This window comes from Panulirus ornatus, chromosome 32 (genome assembly GCF_036320965.1).
Source record: "Panulirus ornatus isolate Po-2019 chromosome 32, ASM3632096v1, whole genome shotgun sequence".
Lineage (NCBI taxonomy): Eukaryota > Metazoa > Arthropoda > Malacostraca > Decapoda > Palinuridae > Panulirus > Panulirus ornatus.
In genome coordinates, this window is record NC_092255.1 from 6,808,287 (window position 1) to 6,830,812 (window position 22,526).

General features: G+C 39.3%; 1 protein-coding gene across 1 annotated transcript in view; it reads right to left on the reverse strand.

Moving 5' to 3' along the window:
- Positions 1-22,526, reverse strand: part of LOC139759025 (transmembrane protein 62-like) — a 163,448-nt gene that overhangs the window by 84,732 nt on the left and 56,190 nt on the right. The window contains exons 6-8 of the mRNA XM_071680919.1: positions 20,216-20,477; positions 5,657-5,812; positions 2,643-2,793 (exon numbers count right to left, since the gene is read on the reverse strand). Of these exons, the coding sequence (XP_071537020.1) occupies positions 2,643-2,793; positions 5,657-5,812; positions 20,216-20,477 (569 nt within the window). The remainder of the gene's footprint in view (positions 1-2,642; positions 2,794-5,656; positions 5,813-20,215; positions 20,478-22,526) is intronic.

Sequence of the window (22,526 nt, forward strand, 5' to 3'; positions counted from 1 at the left end):
GTGAAAAGTTTTTATCGAGGATGTAAGGCATGTGTACGTGTAGGAAGAGAGGAAAGTGATTGGTTCTCAGTGAATGTAGGTTTGCGGCAGGGGTGTGTGATGTCTCCATGGTTGTTTAATTTGTTTATGGATGGGGTTGTTAGGGAGGTAAATGCAAGAGTTTTGGAAAGAGGGGCAAGTATGAAGTCTGTTGGGGATGAGAGAGCTTGGGAAGTGAGTCAGTTGTTGTTCGCTGATGATACAGCGCTGGTGGCTGATTCATGTGAGAAACTGCAGAAGCTGGTGACTGAGTTTGGAAAAGTGTGTGGAAGAAGAAACTTAAGAGTAAATGTGAATAAGAGCAAGGTTATTAGGTACAGTAGGGTTGAGGGTCAAGTCAATTGGGAGGTGAGTTTGAATGGAGAAAAACTGGAGGAAGTGAAGTGTTTTAGATATCTGGGAGTGGATCTGGCAGCGGATGGAACCATGGAAGCGGAAGTGGATCATAGAGTGGGGGAGGGGGCGAAAATCCTGGGGGCCTTGAAGAATGTGTGGAAGTCGAGAACATTATCTCGGAAAGCAAAAATGGGTATGTTTGAAGGAATAGTGGTTCCAACAATGTTGTATGGTTGCGAGGCGTGGGCTATGGATAGAGTTGTGCGCAGGAGGATGGATGTGCTGGAAATGAGATGTTTGAGGACAATGTGTGGTGTGAGGTGGTTTGATCGAGTGAGTAACGTAAGGGTAAGAGAGATGTGTGGAAATAAAAAGAGCGTGGTTGAGAGAGCAGAAGAGGGTGTTTTGAAGTGGTTTGGGCACATGGAGAGGATGAGTGAGGAAAGATTGACCAAGAGGATATATGTGTCGGAGGTGGAGGGAACAAGGAGAAGAGGGAGACCAAATTGGAGGTGGAAAGATGGAGTGAAAAAAAATTTTGTGTGATCGGGGCCTGAGCATGCAGGAGGGTGAAAGGAGAGCAAGGAATAGAGTAAATTGGATCGATGTGGTATACCGGGGTTGACGTGCTGTCAGTGGATTGAATCAAGGCATGTGAAGCGTCTGGGGTAAACCATGGAAAGCTGTGTAGGTATGTATATTTGTGTGTGTGGACGTATGTATATACATGTGTATGGGGGGGGGTTGGGCCATTTCTTTCGTCTGTTTCCTTGCGCTACCTCGCAAACGTGGGAGACAGCGACAAAGTATAATAAAAAAAAAAAAAAAAAATATCAAATCATTAATGAGGTTGTAAATACAGCACATTATACCTATCTTTCTCTAACCATGTCCAAGTATAATACATTCTGTATAAACAGCAAAACAGCACACCATTCCCATACTTCATCTATTTACAAAAGTTCTAATTCTTCCTGATCACCTTGTCTTCAGTTTTTAACAACAATTAAATACACTATCTTCCCTTAACTTTTGTATATATTTTGCTGACTTCAAAGGGCTGTCATCTACATCCACAACTCAGTCTGTGACCAAGCTTCTTCATGAAAGAGTGGCCCACTAGCCATTTTTATGATGCTTGTCTTATTTTCCTACAGGTTGTGCATCCAGGATGGTATGGTACACACTGAAACGGAACAGATCCTTTTTGAGGAAATCCATGGGTCTTTCCATGGTATTCTCAATATTTGCCATCAGTAGGTTAAATGTGAATCTCAACATTTATGCTGTTTCTTTTGTTGATTCTGACAGCATTTCTGCTCTGCAACAGTTCTACTTACATATTCTTCCCATACTATCATTTGTACACAGGTTAGGGACCAATCCTTCCATCATTTCTGTATATCTTATGAAGCACTATTCACAGTTGCAGTACAGTGAGTAAAGCATTAGAACTTTTGGCCTATTCAAGTCACTGCAGGCTATGAGGAGATCTATAATAATTTTCAAGCAACAATTTTTTTTTCAACTGGTTATGTAAGCATACCCAACTCCGGCTAGGAGAAAGAAAATGCTTTGAACTCTGGTCTCATCAGTGGTCTTCCTTCCCTTGTCATAATAATTCTGCAAAGATGAGGTAATCCACCGTTCTCAAACCTACAGTTTTTATGCATTCCTTTTGCATTTTGACAAGTCCTATTTCTGTTTTGTACTTGCTATGGGAATTGACTTCTTTGTTCCTCCCACTGTGGAAGAGGTAAAACATCTCCCCACTGGAAGACTTGGTCGATAACAATTAGCAGGTTTTCCATCTTCTCAAAGAACTAAATTACTATCATAATTCTGAAGTCATCTGCAAACGTTGACACCAAAGAATTAAGAATATCGTGAAGAAAAAGCTTACACAACTGTGAAAACAAAAATCAGAGAGCATGAGAAGAAAAAGAAATGTACAGTACAGGGAAGGATAAGTCTAATTATTGGAAAATATTCATTATGAGATAATGTTAAGTCTGAGAATGTGGCAGCCAAAAGAGCAGTACTGCAGTACCATTAAGGCCATAGAAATCAACCATCATTGTGGTAAATAGTAATCCCATTGCCCTTCCCACTGTAATGCTTTTCTGGGTGACTAAGGCCAAGAAGACTACTGCAAAAGTAAATATCAATGATGTGAATAAAATCAATGTTGTTAGAGATCTCATATGTTAAAATGATCCAGCATAAGCAATTATATAATGACAGTATTTACATATAATTGTAATTACTTCAAGCATGTGTAATCCAGATGCATATCTGCTGGCATTCCACTTGACAACATAGAGTGGCCCTTTTACATTGGAAAGCATGAGCCACGCATCAGAGTCACTTAATTTTACTCGAGCTTCAGCAATAGGAGAGAGAGACCATACTAGGACTCTGTAAAGAAGAGAAAGTGTTAATAATTCAAAATGACCATGAAAACATAGTCAAGTGCCTAATCCACTACCCACACCAATACAAACTCTGATATTACTTTTCTATGCTATATTCAATTTTTCTTGCTCTATCCATTCTTCACCTCATTTTTCCCACAAAAATACATTTCAAATGCATCACAACTCCAGAAAGCCAGCCTTTCAACAAAAACTAAAGTATCATAACCTTCACTCCCTTGAACTCATATCAATTTCTAGGCATCCAAAACAAACTGCTTCTCATAACCTCAAAACCATGGTGTGCATGCTTTATTACATGTAATACTCTTACCCTATCATTCATTTCAACCTCAATAGACAAAAACATGCATACTTGCTGATATCCCACTTTGGTATTCATCATTCCCTTTATCTTCTCTCAAAATCATATCTAAAACCAGATGTTTTCATACTGTATTTCATGGAACCCTGAGATTATGCAGAAGCCTGATGGAGATACTATTTTTGTGCTAATTCATATATAAAGGTTCTGTGGCTTCAAAATGTTTGAAAACCCCTACCCTAAACCTTAGCTCATACTCTCTGGGCTTTAACTATAAAACTGACATTAACTATTCACACCTTCACCTATAAAAAAGAACAAAATCAAAGTCTACATCATCTTTCAATGGACCATCATTCTTATATACCCCAATATATACTACTTAGCAGTACCTAGAATGGCAACTCGTTACTTTTTCTTTCACGTTCTTATCAGTACTAACCTCTTCAGCTGGCCTTGAATCTAGCTTAAAGTTATTTTGGGGGTCAAGTCAAAGGCCATCTTCACTCCATCCTCAAAACCACATGCCTATACCATGAACCCTACAGTTCAGGTCAAGGACGTGTCCACTACATTCTAATCTTCACTAATTCAATGCCGCTGTTGCTATTGCTGCCATGCTTTTCTGCTACTATGCTTCTATGTTGCAGGTATTGCTGCTAAGGATATCATCATTACACCGAACTAGCCCAGCTTAGGGTTTATGGCATTCATCTGGCATTGTATCATCTTTCCACACACAGACACGTAAACTCACCTCAATTACAATATGGGTATGCAACCCCATGATCCATTTTAACAGGGTTCTTCTTCAAAGCTGCACTCCATGTAACAGCAGGGTACGGTGAGCTAATGGGAGCTGTACTCTTTTTATCTGCTGCTAATAATAAAGCCTTATCAAAGGTGCCTTCTCACTTAGTTACTTTTACTACTGACAGATGATGTCTAACGACACCTACATTTCCCTAGTTTTTATGCTTTTTAAGGTTCAAGTCATGGACAAAATTCCACATCAAGGCTGGACCTTATTGAAACATAGCGAGGTTAATGAAAGGGAAAGAGAAGAGAGTTATTGACCTACTCCTCGAACCATGGTATATTTCACTCTGTATCACCGTCCTTCATTCCTTACTTACGTTCCTGGTCATATACTGTACTATATTACCTTTCTTCCCTGATGGACATTTTGTGGAAGGAGAACCTCATGCACTAATCATGAGGTAGCTAAATCTCATGCTCTTTTTTCTGACATAGTAAAGGTGTTGAGAGGGGAAGAGAAGTCTTTCTATGCCACTGCATGTATAAGCAAATTAAATCAGTGCTTATACCATTGCCTAGAGTTACATCATCACTGATTACCTATCACACTGTATTATGGGAAATCATGAGAACATGGGATTTCCAAATTTTTCATGTCTATGATAACAGAAAAATCAAGACTGCTACCCTCTAGGAGACAGAGAGATGACATACTGTTCAAGAGTAAAAGTAATCTAAATTTGACCAGGCATCTTACAAGAACTGCCTGTAATGTAACAACACTCTTAGCATGGAACCCATGATCAAGGTAGGAGGTGCTGCAATAAATCTGCAGGCATATTTCTGGCTCCATGCTCAAGGTCTCCATGGGAATCTAGGTTCTCCTAGTCTATTTCTCTGTAACTGAAATTCCTCATTATCAAAAATTTACCTTCTTCTAAGAGGAAGCATCTTGTTGCTACCTTCATCACCCTCATAGTTTATTATTTTGTAGATTCACCTGTTATGCAATACTGCAGGTCTTAAATGACAAGTATTATCAATACATATCCTATCCACAGTAATCTTCTCCATTATGTGTTGTCTGAAGATACCATAAACTGATATTTCCAAGAATTTCATGGAATCCCTGATTGAGAGGGTTCGATACCCTACTCCTTTATTTTCTCTATCCCTTCTTGCCACTGTGTATCCCTCTGGACAAACTTGGTTAAAGTTCATTAGTAAATTTCACCTCCACCTCTTCCAATCACAACTCTCTTACCTTAATGTCTGATAATTCTCCCTTAACTTTTAATGTCATTACCAAAAGAATACTTTATTTTCAGTGAACTATGCCGTTGGTATCATTCCTAGGTCTTAAACCACTTTCAACTTCTTGTGAACATCCTTAAGGCTTCCCATTACTAGTTCTACTTGTAGGGTTTCACTCTCCATCAAGTTGCTATCTGCCACATTCTGAACCATCATAGAGCAAGCTTTTATACCTTTTCTTTCATGGAGCTATGCACTGCTTCCGTCCCATGTTATTTTTCCTTACTCATCCTCATCTCATACAGTTCACCTGCCATACAACATCCCTCTACTTCTCTTCTATCTCATCTAACCCTTAATATTCTTCTACTAAAATGTTAAATTTCACTGCACTCATAATTTTCTCATTTCCTATATTTTATAATACATCTTGAGTAAGCTTACGTACATAATGTTATCAATACACTTATTGGATTAACATGAACTTTCTTAATATATATTGATTACTACAATTAGAACATAAACAGACCTGATATGTGTTGATGCCTGAATAAGGTGAAGTGGTTCATGGTGCTTCATAGCAAACAATGCATGCTTAGGATTTGTAACAAGGATGATTGGCCATGTACCATGTGTCACATCAGTAAAAGAAAACAGACCATGGTCTACTGCTGCAACCCGAAAACTGCAAAGGAAAATACATACATTCTTTTTATATCACTAACTGTCCTTCAAACCAACAAAATTAAGTGGTATATCATGAACATGTATTTCAACTTTCTAAAAGGGGAAACAGGAGTCACGCGGGGAGTGCTCATCCTCCTCGAAGGCTCAGATTGGGGTGTCTAAATATATGTGGATGTAACCATGATGAGAAAAAAGGAGAGATAGGTAGTATGTTTCAGGAAAGGAACCTGGATGTTCTGGCTCTGAGTGAAACAAAGCTCAAGGGTAAAGGGGAAAAGTGGTTTGGGAATGTCTTGGAAGTAAAGTCAGGGGTTGGTGAGAGGATAAGAGCAAGGGAAGGAGTAGCACTACTCCTGAAATTGAAGTGGTGGGAGCATGTGATAGAGTGTAAGAAAGTAAACTCTAGACTGATGTGGGTAAAGCTGAAAGTGGATGGAGAGAGATGGGTGATTATTGGTGCATATGCACCTAGGAATGAGAAGAGAGATAAAGAGGCAAGTGTTTTGGGAGCATCTAAGTGAGTGTGTTAGTAGTTTTGATGCACGAGACTGGGTTATAGTGATGGGTGATTTGAATGCGAAGGTGAGTAATGTGGCAGTTGAGGGAATTATTGGTGTACAAGGGGCGTTCAGTGTTGTAAATGAAAAGGGTGAAGAGCTTGTAGATTTGTGCACTGAAAAAGAACTGGTGATTGGGAATACCTGCTTTAAAAAGAGAGATATACATAAGTATACATATGTCAGTAGGAGGGATGGCCAGAGAGTATTATTGGATTACATGTTAATTGATAGGTGAGCGAAAGAGAGACTTTTGGATGTTAATGTACTGAAAGGTGCAACTGAAGGGATGTCTGATCATTATGTTGTGGAGGCGAAGGTGAAGATTTGTAGAGGTTTTCAAAAAAGAAGGTGAAGAGAGTGGTGAGAGTAAGTGAGCTTAAGAAGGAGACGTGTGAGGAAGTACCAGGAGAGACTAAGTACAGAATGGAAAAAGGTGAGAACAAAGGACGTAAGTGGGAGTGGGGGATGAATGAGATGTATCTAGGGAAGCAGTGATGGCTTGCGCAAAAGATGCTTGTGGCATGAGAAGCATGGAAGGTGGGCAGATTAGAAAAAGCAGTGAGTGGTGGGATGAAGAGGTAAGATTATTAGTGAAACAAAAGAGAGAGGCACTTGGACAATTTTTGCAGGGAAATAATGCAAATGAATGGGAGATGTATAAAAGAAACAGGCAGGAGGTCAAGAGAAAGGTGCAAGAGGTGAAATAGAGGGGAAATGAGAGCTGGGGTGAGAGAGAGAGTGTTTTAGATATCTGGGAGTGGATTTGGCAGCTGATGGAACAATGGAAGTGGAAGTGAGCCATAGGGTGGGGGTGGGGTTGAAAGTTCTGGGAGCATTGAAAAATGTGTGGAAGGCAAGAAAGTTATCTTGGAAAGCAAAAATGTATATTTTTTTTTTTTTGTCGCTGTCTCCCGCGTTTGCGAGGTAGCGCAAGGAAACAGACATAAGAAATGGCCCAACCCACCCCCATACACATCTATATACATACGTCCACACACGCAAATATACACACCTACACAGCTTTCCATGGTTTACCCCAGACGCTTCACATGCCCTGATTCAACCCACTGACAGCATGTCAACCCCGGTATACCACATCGATCCAATTCACTCTATTCCTTGCCCTCCTTTCACCATCCTGCATGTTCAGGCCCCGATCACACAAAATCTTTTTCACTCCATCTTTCCACCTCCAATTTGATCTCCCACTTCTCCTTGTTCCCTCCACCTCCGACACATATATCCTCTTGGTCAATCTTTCCTCACTCATTCTCTCCATGTGCCCAAACCATTTCAAAACACCCTCTTCTGCTCTCTCAACCACGCTCTTTTTATTTCCACACATCTCTCTTACCCTTACGTTACTTACTCGATCAAACCACCTCACACCACACATTGTCCTCAAACATCTCATTTCCAGCACATCCATCCTCCTGCGCACAACTCTATCCATAGCCCACGCCTCGCAACCATACAACATTGTTGGAACCACTATTCCTTCAAACATACCCATTTTTGCTTTCCGAGATAATGTTCTCGACTTCCACACATTCTTCAAAGCTCCCAGAATTTTCGCCTCCTCCCCCACCCTATGATCCACTTCCACTTCCATGGTTCCATCCGCTGCCAGATCCACTCCCAGATATCTAAAACACTTTACTTCCTCCAGTTTTTCTCCATTCAAACTCACCTCCCAATTGACTTGACCCTCAACCCTACTGTACCTAATAACCTTGCTCTTATTCACATTTACTCTTAACTTTCTTCTTTCACACACTTTACCAAACTCAGTCACCAGCTTCTGCAGTTTCTCACATGAATCAGCCACCAGCGCTGTATCATCAGCGAACAACAACTGACTCACTTCCCAAGCTCTCTCATCCACAACAGACTTCATACTTGCCCCTCTTTCCAAAACTCTTGCATTCACCTCCCTAACAACCCCATCCATAAACAAATTAAACAACCATGGACACATCACACACCCCTGCCGCAAACCTACATTCACTGAGAACCAATTACTTTCCTCTCTTCCTACACGTACACATGCCTTACATCCTCGATAAAAACTTTTCACTGCTTCTAACAACTTGCCTCCCACACCATATATTCTTAATACCTTCCACAGAGCATCTCTATCAACTCTATCATATGCCTTCTCCAGATCCATAAATGCTACATACAAATCCATTTGCTTTTCTAAGTATTTCTCACATACATTCTTCAAAGCAAACACCTGATCCACACATCATCTACCACTTCTGAAACCACATTGCTCTTCCCCAATCTGATGCTCTGTACATGCCTTCACCCTCTCAATCAATACCCTCCCATATAATTTACCAGGAATACTCAACAAACTTATACCTCTGTAATTTGAGCACTCACTCTTATCCCCTTTGCCTTTGTACAATGGCACTATGCACGCATTCCGCCAATCCTCAAGCACCTCACCATGAGTCATACATACATTAAATAACCTTACCAACCAGTCAATAATACAGTCACCCCCTTTTTTAATAAATTCCACTGCAATACCATCCAAACCTGCTGCCTTGCCGGCTTTCATCTTCCGCAAAGCTTTTACTACCTCTTCTCTGTTTACCAAATCATTTTCCCTAACCCTCTCACTTTGCACACCACCTCGACCAAAACACCCTATATCTGCCACTCTATCATCAAACACATTCAACAAACCTTCAAAATACTCACTCCATCTCCTTCTCACATCACCACTACTTGTTATCACCTCCCCATTTGCGCCCTTCACTGAAGTTCCCATTTGCTCCCTTGTCTTACGCACTTTATTTACCTCCTTCCAAAACATCTTTTTATTCTCCCTAAAATTTAATGATACTCTCTCACCCCAACTCTCATTTGCCCTCTTTTTCACCTCTTGCACCTTTCTCTTGACCTCCTGTCTCTTTCTTTTATACATCTCCCACTCAATTGCATTTTTTCCCTGCAAAAATCGTCCAAATGCCTCTCTCTTCTCTTTCACTAATAATCTTACTTCTTCATCCCACCACTCACTACCCTTTCTAATCAACCCACCTCCCACTCTTCTCATGCCACAAGCATCTTTTGCGCAATCCATCACTGATTCCCTAAATACATCCCATTCCTCCCCCACTCCCTTACTTCCATTGTTCTCACCTTTTTCCATTCTGTACTCAGTCTCTCCTGGTACTTCCTCACACAAGTCTCCTTCCCAAGCTCACTTACTCTCACCACCCTCTTCACCCCAACATTCACTCTTCTTTTCTGAAAACCCATACAAATCTTCACCTTAGCCTCCACAAGATAATTATCAGACATCCCTCCAGTTGCACCTCTCAGCACATTAACATCCAAAAGTCTCTCTTTCGCGCGCCTGTCAATTAACACGTAATCCAATAACGCTCTCTGGCCATCTCTCCTACTTACATACGTATTCTTATGTATATCTCGCTTTTTAAACCAGATATTCCCAATCACCGGTCCTTTTTCAGCACATAAATCTACAAGCTCTTCACCATTTCCATTTACAACACTGAACACCCCAAGTATACCAATTATTCCCTCAACTGCCACATTACTCACCTTTGCATTCAAATCACCCATCACTATAACCCGGTCTCGTGCATCAAAACCACTAACACACTCATTCAGCTGCTCCCAAAACACTTGCCTCTCATGACCTTTCTTCTCATGCCCAGGTGCATATGCACCAATAATCACCCATCTCTCTCCATCAACTTTCAGTTTTACCCATATTAATCTGAGGACAATATGTGGTGTCAGGTGGTTTGATCGAGTAAGTAATGAAAGGGTATGAGAGATGTGTGGTAATAAAAAGAGTGTGGTTGAGAGAGCAGAAGAGGGTGTTTTGAAATGGCTTGGTAACATGGAGAGAATGAGTGAGGAAAGACTGACAAAGAGGATATATGTGTTAGAGGTGGAGGGAACGAGGAGAAGTGGGAGACCAAACTGTAGGTGGAAAGATGGAGTGAAAAAGATTTTGAGTGATTGAGGCCTGAACATGCAGGAGGGTGAAAGGCATGCAAGGAATAGAGTGAACTGGAATGATGTGGTATACTGAGGTCGATGTGCTGTCAATGGATTGAACCAGGGCATGTGAAGTGTCCGGGGTAAACCAAGGAAAGTTTTGTGGGGCCATTCTTTCGTCTGTTTCCTTGTGCTACCTCGCTAACGCGGGGGACAACGACAAAGAATAATAAAAAAAATCATGAACAAACTTTGAGCTTGTATCTCCATCAAAAAATGAAACTGAATTGAGGAGAAAATAATTGTACTAACAATTTTGTGTTTAAAAAAGCAACATCTAAGCAATTCATTCTCTGCCTTGAAATTCATCAATATGGTTTCACTTCTACACATTACAAAGGAAGATGCCATATTCCTTATAGCTCATCAAAAACAAAGTCAAAGCAACAGAACCTTTGTTAAACATTATGGGTATTGAATCACTTTACACTTTCATATGGTAAAGATCCAACAACAGCACTCAAAACATTTGTTGAAGAATTCTGTAGAGTAGTGTGGCTATCAACAATCTAAAACAATCACTATAAAATAATATCATATATTTTAAAGATGTGGGCTCCCCTAAGCAATTACATACTGGAGGAAAGCAGGAATGACAGAGCAGGAGTACACAGCATGGTAAAAATACTGAGAAGCAGTAATAGGAGAAGAGGAAAATACTATTTGAAGGATAGTTATGGAGACTCTCTAACCATGGCCATCCCTTTGAGGGAGTTCCTACAGGAAATGGGCATGAGAGATACAGTTAGGTAGATAGATTATTTGAAGGACATTGTGGGGGTCTGAAAGTAAGTTCCACACCACCAGTGGAGCTGTAATTTGTATCTTCCTGAAGAAAACAGCTTTGATATGGGAGAGATTTTTCCTCCATTGAAATTAAACATGTGCTATCAAACTTTTGTCAAAACTGTGCTGATGAGCCAACAGCAACTGCAGTGATTCATATGTGAATATAAAATTTCTGATAAGGTTTTTACCAATACATGCACAGCTAGAATCCATCTGCATCCAAAATCCATTCAAGCAACAAAAATAGATGAGCCTTTCCAAATCTGCATTATCCCCAAAAGAATTTCATAATCACACCTCAGATCTGGCCACCACCATTAATGATTGTTTCAAATCTTCATCTGCTCTCTTTACTTTTCTTGTTCACTGCTTGATGAGTACTCATCCTTTCCTTTTCCATTAACTTCTTTCACATACCTTCTTGTGGCATCTTCATCTAACAACCCTCTTTTCTCCCTTACTGCAATTTTCATATCCTTATTCAACTATGCCATTCCCTTCTTTCTCACATCCTTCTACCTTGATTTATATCATTCTCATGCTACATTCTTAGTCATTTCTCTATCTTTCCCAAATGTCAGTCACTCAACATTTTCTCTCTAACCAAATATTCAATTTTCCTTTTAGCTCTTAATATCATATAGTCGACTCTGGAAGAAAACACATAATAAATTTCAAATACCAATCAAGTGTATGCTGCAAAGGAGGAATTAAAGATAAGTAAAACAAAATATTTCCAAATAAAACTTTTTCTTGGGAGCCCTATTCTCAACTTTTGGAGACATCCTTATTCTTAGTGCTATGAGGACCAAACATCAGATCACATTGTTGCCTCTGCTGCTGTAAGCAGCTGAGATCTGGACCTATGATAAAGTTTGAATGACCTAAAGCAAAGGCAGCAATAATCAAACCCCTCTGGGTGATCCTCAAAGAAACGTATTTATTCATTTTATTTATATTGCTTTGTTGCTGTCTCCTGCGTTAGCGAGGTAGCGCAAGGAAACAGACAAAAGAAATGGCCCAACCCACCCACATACACATGTATATGCATAAATGTCCACACACATAAATATACATACCTATACATCTCAACATATACATATATATACACACATAGACATACACATAATTCATACTGTCTGCCTTTATCTATTCCCATCACCACCCCATCACACATGAAATAACAACCTACTCCCCCCAAATGTGTGCGAGGTAGACTAGTAATCAAACAAATTAATCAATGTAGTCAGATTATCAAGAGACACAGAGGAAAATTGAGAAGGTTGGGGCATGTTTATCATATGAACCTGACATGACTTCCATTTTCAACAATGAAGTGGTGGTCACCATGTAATAGCCTACTGACCTAAGAAAGGTGGACATACTGGGTACAAGAGAGCTTCTGAAATTCAGGAGTGTTCACAAGACACAGATGTAGAGAACTAACAGATTTTCCAAATGGTTAGCGCAAGCCTAAGTGGAAAGACACAAATATATATTCAAGTAAGCTTCCACCTTCAACATTACAGTCTCCCTCATCTTTTGCTACTTTCCAAAAAACAATCCTTCATTTCACAAATGCATTGTTACAAATGCATATTATCTATCATCCACTGTACACCAAATAAGCCTATGAATTAATATGATCCTGAAAAAACTGTTATGGTAATAATAAACATTTTACAAAAGTTCCTGCCAACAACTAGGATTACAATCCTGAAAGATGCCATGGCTGACAAAAATGTGGTTAGCAAGGTACAGGGCTTAAGGGAAATATAGGGTTAGGGGAACTAACCCTTGAGATACATACTTTCAATGAACACTTCTGAGTTAAAAATAAGCATGCTACACCTTGAAAACAGTGTTTATTCAATATATTTGATAACAGTTCAAAGAACTGAAGTACAAAACTATAAGGAATAATAAAATGGCAGTATGTTACCACTAATGCTGTTCCTCTGCACTCCCACAAAGCAATCAGCCAGCTAAGCCGCATAAAAGGCTAACTCAATGATTCCCCTAGCAACTTCATCCAGTTATGACACTCCTCCTGTCTCTTCCTTGAAATGGTGAGCCACAAGTAGCTTGCAATCAGATATCACTTGCCCTATGTTTGAATTGAATTTCAATGGTGCTGTGAAAAACTGTGGGCTCTCAAAACTTAATGTAACATTTAGCAAAAAAGGTATATTATTCTACCAAACATTCTTAAAACCATGGTTGGCAAAACCATGGTACGCAAGAGGTCTCTGTATATTCCACTGATCCTTTTTTTAATCCTAATTGCCTTTCTCTCCTTCATTAGGCAGCATCATGCACAGATGAACAATGATCTTACTTACTCATATCGTCTCTAGTTGTCATATGTATTGTACTAAACCTGTGTCTACCATACACAACTAAAACCCACATAATACTCCACAGTTTAACTCGACCACTTTATATACAGGGACCTCTCAATTCATGTGATACTTACATTCTTGAAAATGGTCACATGCATCAAAAACAAGTAACTCAAATAATGCAAGCACTAGAGATTAAGGAGTTTCATAATCAAGATGGCACCTAATGAAAAACTACTGTATACATGTACCAAGAACTATAAAATACTATAACATAACCTGACAGTCCTCCATTCTCTCCCTAGAAATGGTGGGCTACAGGTTGCCTGCAATCACATGTCATTTGCCCTATGCTTGAATTAAATTTTGATGGCACTGTGAAAAATGTGGACACTCAAAACTTTATGTCACATTTAGCAACAAAGTATACATTATTCTACTGTGTACACTCAAAACCATGACTGGCAAAACCATGGTAGGCAAGGGGTCTGTATATTTCATAGATCCTTTCTTTAATCCTAAATGCCTTTCCCTCCTTTATCAGGCAGCATCATGTAAAGATGAATAATGATCTCCCTTACTCATATCCAGTCTCCAGCTGTCATATGTATCATACCAAACTGCATCTACCATCTGCAAATAAACCCCGCATAATACTCCACTCTTTAACTCAGCCACTTCATATAAAGGGACCTCTCAATTTACATGATTGATACAATCTTGAAAATGGTCAAATGAATCAAAGACAAGTAAATCAAATAATGCATGCAATGGCAATTAAGGGTTTCATTATCAATAAGGCAGCACCAAATATCATCCTAATGAAAAGCTAAAGTATATATGTACCAACAACAGTAAAATACTATAACATACATTCAATCAATTTCACCCATAATCGAACTTCGAGAATACGAGGTCTTAAATGGATCTTCCCTGCATTATCATGAATGGTTTATGAAGTAGATTCACGAAGTCCAAAAACATGCTTAATTCAAGAATACGAGGTCTTAAATGGATCTTCCCTGCATTACCATGAATGGTTTATGAAGCAGATTCACTAAGTCCAAAAACATGCTTAACATCAGCTGTTCATTCACTTTTCTCAAAACATTCGAGTACATCCATTCTAACCTCAATGTTGATGGTCTTACACTTCTTCATACCACTGGTACCAAGAGAACTTAAAAGACACTTTGGTAGCATAATGCAAAGGGTAAAATGCACTAAACATACAGTATACTAAAACACAAATTACTGTGGCACTCCATGACTATAAACTGCATCTGTGCCATGAGTACGTGCACTTCTTGCACAGCAACTGCAATGCCATACCACAACTCTGCCAGCCTAATGTTGATGATGATGATGATGACTGCATTATTCCAAATTTAAGCTTAAAGTAAACTGCAAAAGGTGTTTATTTTATTCTAAATATGGTGTAAATCAATTACACATAAATCAAAAGGTACCTACACCTTAGTTCATCCTATCAGCAGCAAATCAATCTCTATATACCTCATTATTTCAATTCCTTCACTCCAGTTTATACCTCTTACCCTCCTATATTAGAAGCCAAAATGCTCTTAAGCCTCCTTAATTATATTCTTCCATCTTCATCTTGGGCGTGCTATCTAAATAAATTACTAAAGTAAAGGTTAATTCTGTGTAGTATAGCATATACACACAAAATGGCATAACACCACTATACAACAGGTGATCCAGTTATGTAAAAAAATATAGCACAGACCAGTTAGCCAACATCACATAAATAAAAGTATATGAAAGAGTGAAAAATGAAACACAGCATGGAAGATCTTGATAGTAACAACTCCATAAACAAAGGCCACCACAAATTTGTTCCGTGCAAAAGTACACAAATAAATCTACTACAAAAATTCACTACAGTGACATATGTGAAACTAATGCAAGGGAAAAGAATGGACACATTTTCCTCAGCTTTGCAAAAACATCTGACCAAGTAAAACTATGCTTCTATTAACTTTCTTCCTTCCCATACATTCATACCATCTTCCAAAAAGCATTTCTATCAACCCTATCATAAAGTTTCACCAGATCCATAACAGCCGCACACCAATCCCTCTCTTTCTCTTCTAAGTATTTCTCACACAACTTCTTCAAAACAAACATCTGATTCACACATAATCTACAACTCCTTAAGCCTCATTGCTCCAACCAAATACTATATATCTATGCATGTCACCATCCTCTCAATCAGCATTCCCCCTTACAAATTACTAAGTATACTCAAGAGACTTACAAGTGTATGTCTGTAATTTGAGCATTCACTTTTGTTCCCCTTGCCTTTATGTAATGGCAATATATAGGCATTCTATCAGATCTCTGGCAAAAACATTGAAAATCCTGACAAAACAATCAACAATGTCATCACTTTCTTGACAAACTCAGCCATAATTCCAATAACTCCAGTTGCCTAGCCACTCTCTGTGTATGCAAAGCTTTCACCGGCTCTTCTCTTTTCACCAAACCATTTGCCATGGTTCTCTTGCTTCACATATCTCCACATCTCAAACACCCAACACCTGTCATCTTGTTAACTAACATGCTCAACAATCCTTCAAAATATTCATGCCATCTCTTTCCCTCTTCTTTGTCTGTTATCACTTCCCCATATGCTCCTCTCTGATGATCCTGTTTGTTCTTCTCACAATACTCACCTGAAACCTTTTCTAATATTCTCCCTGAAGCTTGCAGATAATCTCTAACTCCATCTCTCAGCTGCCCTCTTTTTCCGCCCCTACATCTTTCTCTTGTATATCTCCCATTCACTTGTACTTCTTCCTTGCTGGTATTACCTGTACTCCACTTTTTAACTCTTTCACTATCAAATTACCTTCCTCTTCCCAACACTCAATACCTTCCCCAAATGCCGACATTCCACCTTCCATATGCAACACATTTTACCAAAACAAGAACACAATGTTTCAAATACCTTCATCCAAATTCTCTTGGTATCTTCAAAAACAAGTCTTTTCTCCAAGATCATTCATGCTCACCACCCTCTTCACACCCAGATGATTTTCTCTTTTCTTAAAGCTACTCCTTGGAGACTCACCTCCACCAAACAGTGATACGACATCCCACCACTGCCTTTCTCAGCACATTCACATCCAACAGTTTCTCCTTTGTATGTTTATCAATTAGCAAATAATCCAATAAAGCCCATTCACTAAATACCTCTTTCACCCTCAAACACTTAAGGATGCACCTTTCCTAAACAGCGTATTCCAAATGACCAGATCTTTATCAGCACACAGTCAACAAGCTGCTCATCAATTTCTTTTACACAGGGTGTCCCATGTCCCCCAATCATATCACTAACTACCACATCACTCACTCCTGCATTCAATTTCTCATTGCTGATATTCAATCCCTTGCAGTAAAATTGCTGACTTACTAACTCAGTTCCTCCTTAAAAACTTGCCTCTTCTTCTCACTCCCCTTGCTACCAGATAAATAAGCACTGATAATCACTTACATTAGTCTACAACTCACTTTCTTCTACTCCTTGATACATCCTCACAGCTCTTCCCTTGGCAGAAGTGCCATCCCTTCCTTTGCTTTCACACAAATACTAACACATTACAAGAACTTTTCCCTCAGCAAAAGTGCCATCCCCTCCTTTGCTCTTGCCCTCAAATTAACCCCAGACTTTACCCCTTGGACATTCCCAAACAATCATTCTTCTTCCTTCTCCTTGAGTTTACTTTCACTCTGAGACAAAACATCCAGATTCTTCTCAGCAAACATACTACCTGTCCCTCCCTCCCTTCTCACAATGGTTACATCCATGCACATTCAGACATCCTAGCCTAAGGCTTTGAAGAAGAAGAGCACTTTGTTTTTGGCTCCTGTTCCCATTTGTAGAAACTAAAATACAAGGATACTATGGAATGAAGAGTGACGAAATTCAATTAGTTCTAAACCAACCAGGCTGAGCAGGATATATAGGCCTGCAGGTTGAAGCCTTAAACAGTTTGGTTAAACAACAATGCAAAACAGCAGCTAAGAATCAGCCCTTGCTGTAGGGGTAGAAAAAATCTGAAGACGATGTCAAGTAAATTCCAGGGACTCCCTCAGTCTCATTTGCTCCCAATTATGCCATTTTTCATTTAATTTCTCATGGTATCTCTGCACAAAACTCCTATTCCAAACTCATTCATTTACTTTTCATAGACCATTTCCTCTTTTACTAAACCAACCAACAACAGTCATCTTGCCTTCATCAAAAAATAATCACATCCTCCCTGCAGCCACTCTCAGCCCATTCACATCCAACAATCCCTTTTCTGCACTCCTGCAAATTAACATATAATCCATCAACACCTGTTGACCCTCAACCCCACTCACCACACATGATTTACATGTACCCTTTCTTAAACCATGTCTTCCCAAACATCTTTCCTCTTTTTGTATACAACACAATAATTTTTCCATGGTCATACACATAAGGAACCCCTAGCCCACAATAATTCCCTGAATTTCCACATCAGTCACCTGCACATACAGATCCCCTTGTACTACAATTCAATCTCTTGCATCCAATTTTACAAAGAATTAACTCTGCTCCTCCCAAAATGTGTCCCCTTTCTTCACTCCTCTTACTTTCTGGTGCATAAGCACAAACAATCACTAACTTCAAATGGTCAATCTTCATTCCAGACCACACCAACAGTGAACTCAACTTTTTGAACTCATAAAAGACAGTCACACACCTCATTCCATATCAAACTTACCGCCTGCCACCCTTTCCTTGAATCTTGTGCTCTCAGTAACTCCAGACCTTATCTTCTAAACATTCCCAAATAGTTCTTCCCCCTTACCCTTCAACATTGTAAGGCTCAGGTCATCTAGGTTTCTCTCATCATAGTTAAAACCATGCACATTGTACCATCTCAGCTGAGCCTTCAAAAACATTCCTTCAATTAGCTCCTTCCTCTGTTCCAATTTTTGGAAAAAGATAATACATGAAGCCCTTGATTAACATCAGTAATGTGTTTCTGGAAAATTACTTTAATCAAAACTATGCTTTTTCCATACTTAAATGCAAACTGTAGTATTTTTTCTCTCAATTACTACCACAGATATACTGATATATAACCACATGTTATAGTTTGGTAAAGTGTGTGAAAGAAGAAAGTTAAGAGTAAATGTGAATAAGAGCAAGGTAATTTGGTACAGTAGGGTTGAGGGTCAAGTCAATTGGGAGGTAAGTTTGAATGGAGAAACACTGAAGGAAGTAAAGTGTTTTAGACATCTGGGAGTGGATCTGGCAGCGGATGGAACCATGGAAGCGGAAGTGGATCATAGGGTGGGGGAGGGGGCGAAAATCCTGGGACCCTTGAAGAATGTGTGGAAGTCAAGAACATTATCTCGGAAAGCAAAAATGGGTATGTTTGAAGGAATAGTGGTTCCAACAATGTTGTATGGTTGCGAGGCGTGGGCTATGGATAGAGTTGTGCGCAGGAGGATGGATGTGCTGGAAATGAGATGTTTGAGGACAATGAGTGGTGTGAGGTGGTTTGATCGAGCAAGTAACGTAAGGGTAAGAGAGATGTGTGGAAATAAAAAGAGCGTGGTTGAGAGAGTAGAAGAGGGTGTTTTGAAATGGTTTGGGCACATGGAGAGAATGAGTGAGGAAAGATTGACCAAGAGGATATATGTGTCGGAGGTGGAGGGAACGAGGAGAAGTGGGAGACCAAATTGGAGGTGGAAAGATGGAGTGAAAAAGATTTTGTGTGATCGGGGCCGAACATGCAGGAGGGTGAAAGGAGGGCAAGGAATAGAGTGAACTGGATCGATGTGGTATACCGGGGTTGACGTGCTGTCAGTGGATTGAATCAGGGCATGTGAAGAGTCTGGGGTAAACCATGGAAAGCTGTGTAGGTATGTATATTTGCGTGTGTGGACGTATGTATATACATGTGTATGGGGTTGGGTTGGGCCATTTCTTTCGTCTGTTTCCTTGCGCTACCTCGCAAATGCGGGAGACAGCGACAAAGAAAAAAAAAAAAAAAAAAAAAAATAACCACATGTAAATGTTTTCTATGCCACCATGAAACAGTTCAACAAAACATAACATTACGAGACAGACAGCAATGCACAGAGGTTTTGTCAAAAAATTCTGCAGATTAACTTCACAGATAATTAAGCAGAAGTATTTATTCTTTCTGTCTTGCAAGAACAAGGGAAGAAGTATTTAACAGCTCCATCATGATGAAAGATCACTGTATCTGGCACCTGTGTACAAACGATGACATACTGACACGACGTGCCTAGCACTAACAGGACTATGTATTAACGCTGAGACAAAAGATGTCAGTATTTTCCACACTTTAAACAGTCATACACTCTTTGATGTAGGAAAGCATTAGAAAGGGAGGAAATGGCATTTATAAAAAGTGTGGGGAAAGAATGCTAAGTATAAGGAGGGCATTCTTATTAATGGTTGCTGTTCAGTGTACTGGTGATAGAAGGTGAAGTGGCATGTAAAGCAGTTTGCATCATGTGGTGGAATGATGTGATATGATTTGAGGTAAACTGCACTTCTCCCTACTGAATCCAAAACATAGAGAGTAAGAAAGAGTAAAAGTATTGTAAGTATTAATTAGCTTAGCAACTTACATCCGTCCATCTTTCCAATCTCCCAACTCAAGTTCTAATGAGCCAGTGTGCTGACGTGTGTACATGTTTGGAACAAGGCCACCCAGTGTGTGTAGGTGACCACACATGTAAGCTAATCCACGACCCATGACACGTCGTATCCCTGGCTCTGGTGAGAGTATGCACGAAGTTGGGTAATGACCAAACCATATAGTGTAGTTGTTACGCTTGCTGGCCATCTCAAATTCTTCAAGCACTCTCATTTCTGAGGCAGTAACCATTCCTGAGGAAAAAATATAACACAATAGACTATTGTGATCTGAAAAAAATAAAGCATATGAGCTCATGCATAATAATAAAAGGAAAAAAAAATATCTGATTTTTTTTATATCAATAAATTCCATCTTCTCGACCAAAGAAATCAGTGTGCATTTTTTCTTCAATCTTAATGAAAACATAAGAGGCTTTACACTAGTGAAAAACATGTCTATCCTATACTAATTTGCCCCTACCAAGAATTTCCCTACAAGTTAGCAGAATAAATTACACAAAGTATGAGAACACATGAACAATACAGCCACAGTTACATTTAATGCATGCAAAAGGTTTAGTCATAATATGCCTTGAGGGTAGTCCAAAAACTCTGCTTACAAAACACACAGAAATTTTACACCCAACTGAACTCCTTTGCCATCAGATATGATTTCTTGAACCTGCTCAGCTGCCACTCTTACTAAGAGTTTTTGACTGCAAAGGTCATTAGAAGGTTACTACAACCTTTACAAGGATAGGCAGGCCAGGTGATTGGCGAGGGTAAATCGGGAATCTTGCTGAAAATTCTCACAAACTCAAAGCCAATTTTTTCAGTAAATTGTCATTTCCCCTAAACAGTCTGAACTAAACATCTGAACTTATCAACATGTTCATATTCATTCTCTACTGGGATGGACTGTTTAAGACACAAATGACTTGCTGAAGTCCTAGCCCATCTCTCACTTCCAAGGGTTAGCGTCCATCTTTGTAAAGATATCAATTGTCTCTCCAATCAATCATTAGCAAAAATCTTTTTGGATTCAAGATAAGGAGTTCTGAAACTCTCCCCAATCATGCATTCTACCACCAATACTCGAATGGACAATCCTAGACATTCTCCTAACCAACTATGAAACTTTCATTCTTGAATATGAAACTTGACTCCCAGAATTAACAGACATTTCTCAGTCATTACACTCCCAGCATAATGCAAAAACTGAGCTAAGCATAATATATTTCCTCAAAGGAAGCTATCAATTGTAACTCGGGAAGCTTTCTGATAAGGAGTTTAATTTTTAGCCACAAAAGATGAAGTGGGGCACAATGTAAGAACTGTCCTATTCCTTCCAAAACAAAATACTGTAATTCCTTTTCCTTAAAAAGGAATACAACTCGCTGAGCTTCTCCCAGTAGCCAGCCCTACAAATAACAGGGTTCTCAACAAATACATATTCAAACAATGGGGTGAACTAAAAACTCCTGGAGTGGAAAAAGCACATCACTTCGCTCAAAAACATATCTGGCTCTCTCGGAAACAGGTTTGGCTTCGGATTTAAAAACATATGTTTTGAAATTTGAGAGATCCTTTCTCTTTAAGGTGCTGACCCACAAGCGTGAAAGAATTTCTATGATGTATTCAAAGAAAATCAGGGTATGAACCTTCCAAACCTATATCTTTCTAGTGGGGAAACACTGGCTTCGCCAATCATCGCTATCCTCCCAATACGCCCACCTTCAGCCAATCAGAGACTGTCATGTAGATGACATCAATGACACACTTCTTCCAAGGTGTCTGGAATCTCAGAATTTGCAAATCATTGGTGTCAATCCCTAGAGGTCATAGTTACATAAAGGACTGATAACAGGAGACCTGATAACAAGGCTGTCTATAAAAAATAATGAAAAAATAAATATAGTGGCAGAAACAGGATAGCAATGCAGAAGGCACCTCCCCATCCACCTCTCCCTCCAGCTTAACCGCTGGCTGGAAAAAGATGTGAAAAATACTATGTAGTACTGTGATAAGATACTGGCATGGAAATCTTAAAGGAAAACGTGCAATGGCAAAAGTTTCTAAACAGTTTGATATCTGCTCAGAGGCTGTATTCTGAAAAAACAAAGAATAGTTAATGAGAATATAGTTCCCTTACTGATAAGAGATGTCATTGAAATATATGTATAGCTTCAATCTGATGGTATTCATAGGTCTAACCTCAATTTAACAGGATCTATAGTCTTGCATTTACTACTTCAAAAGGTAGTACATTCCAATGCTTCACCATCAGAGGAAGTTTATTCC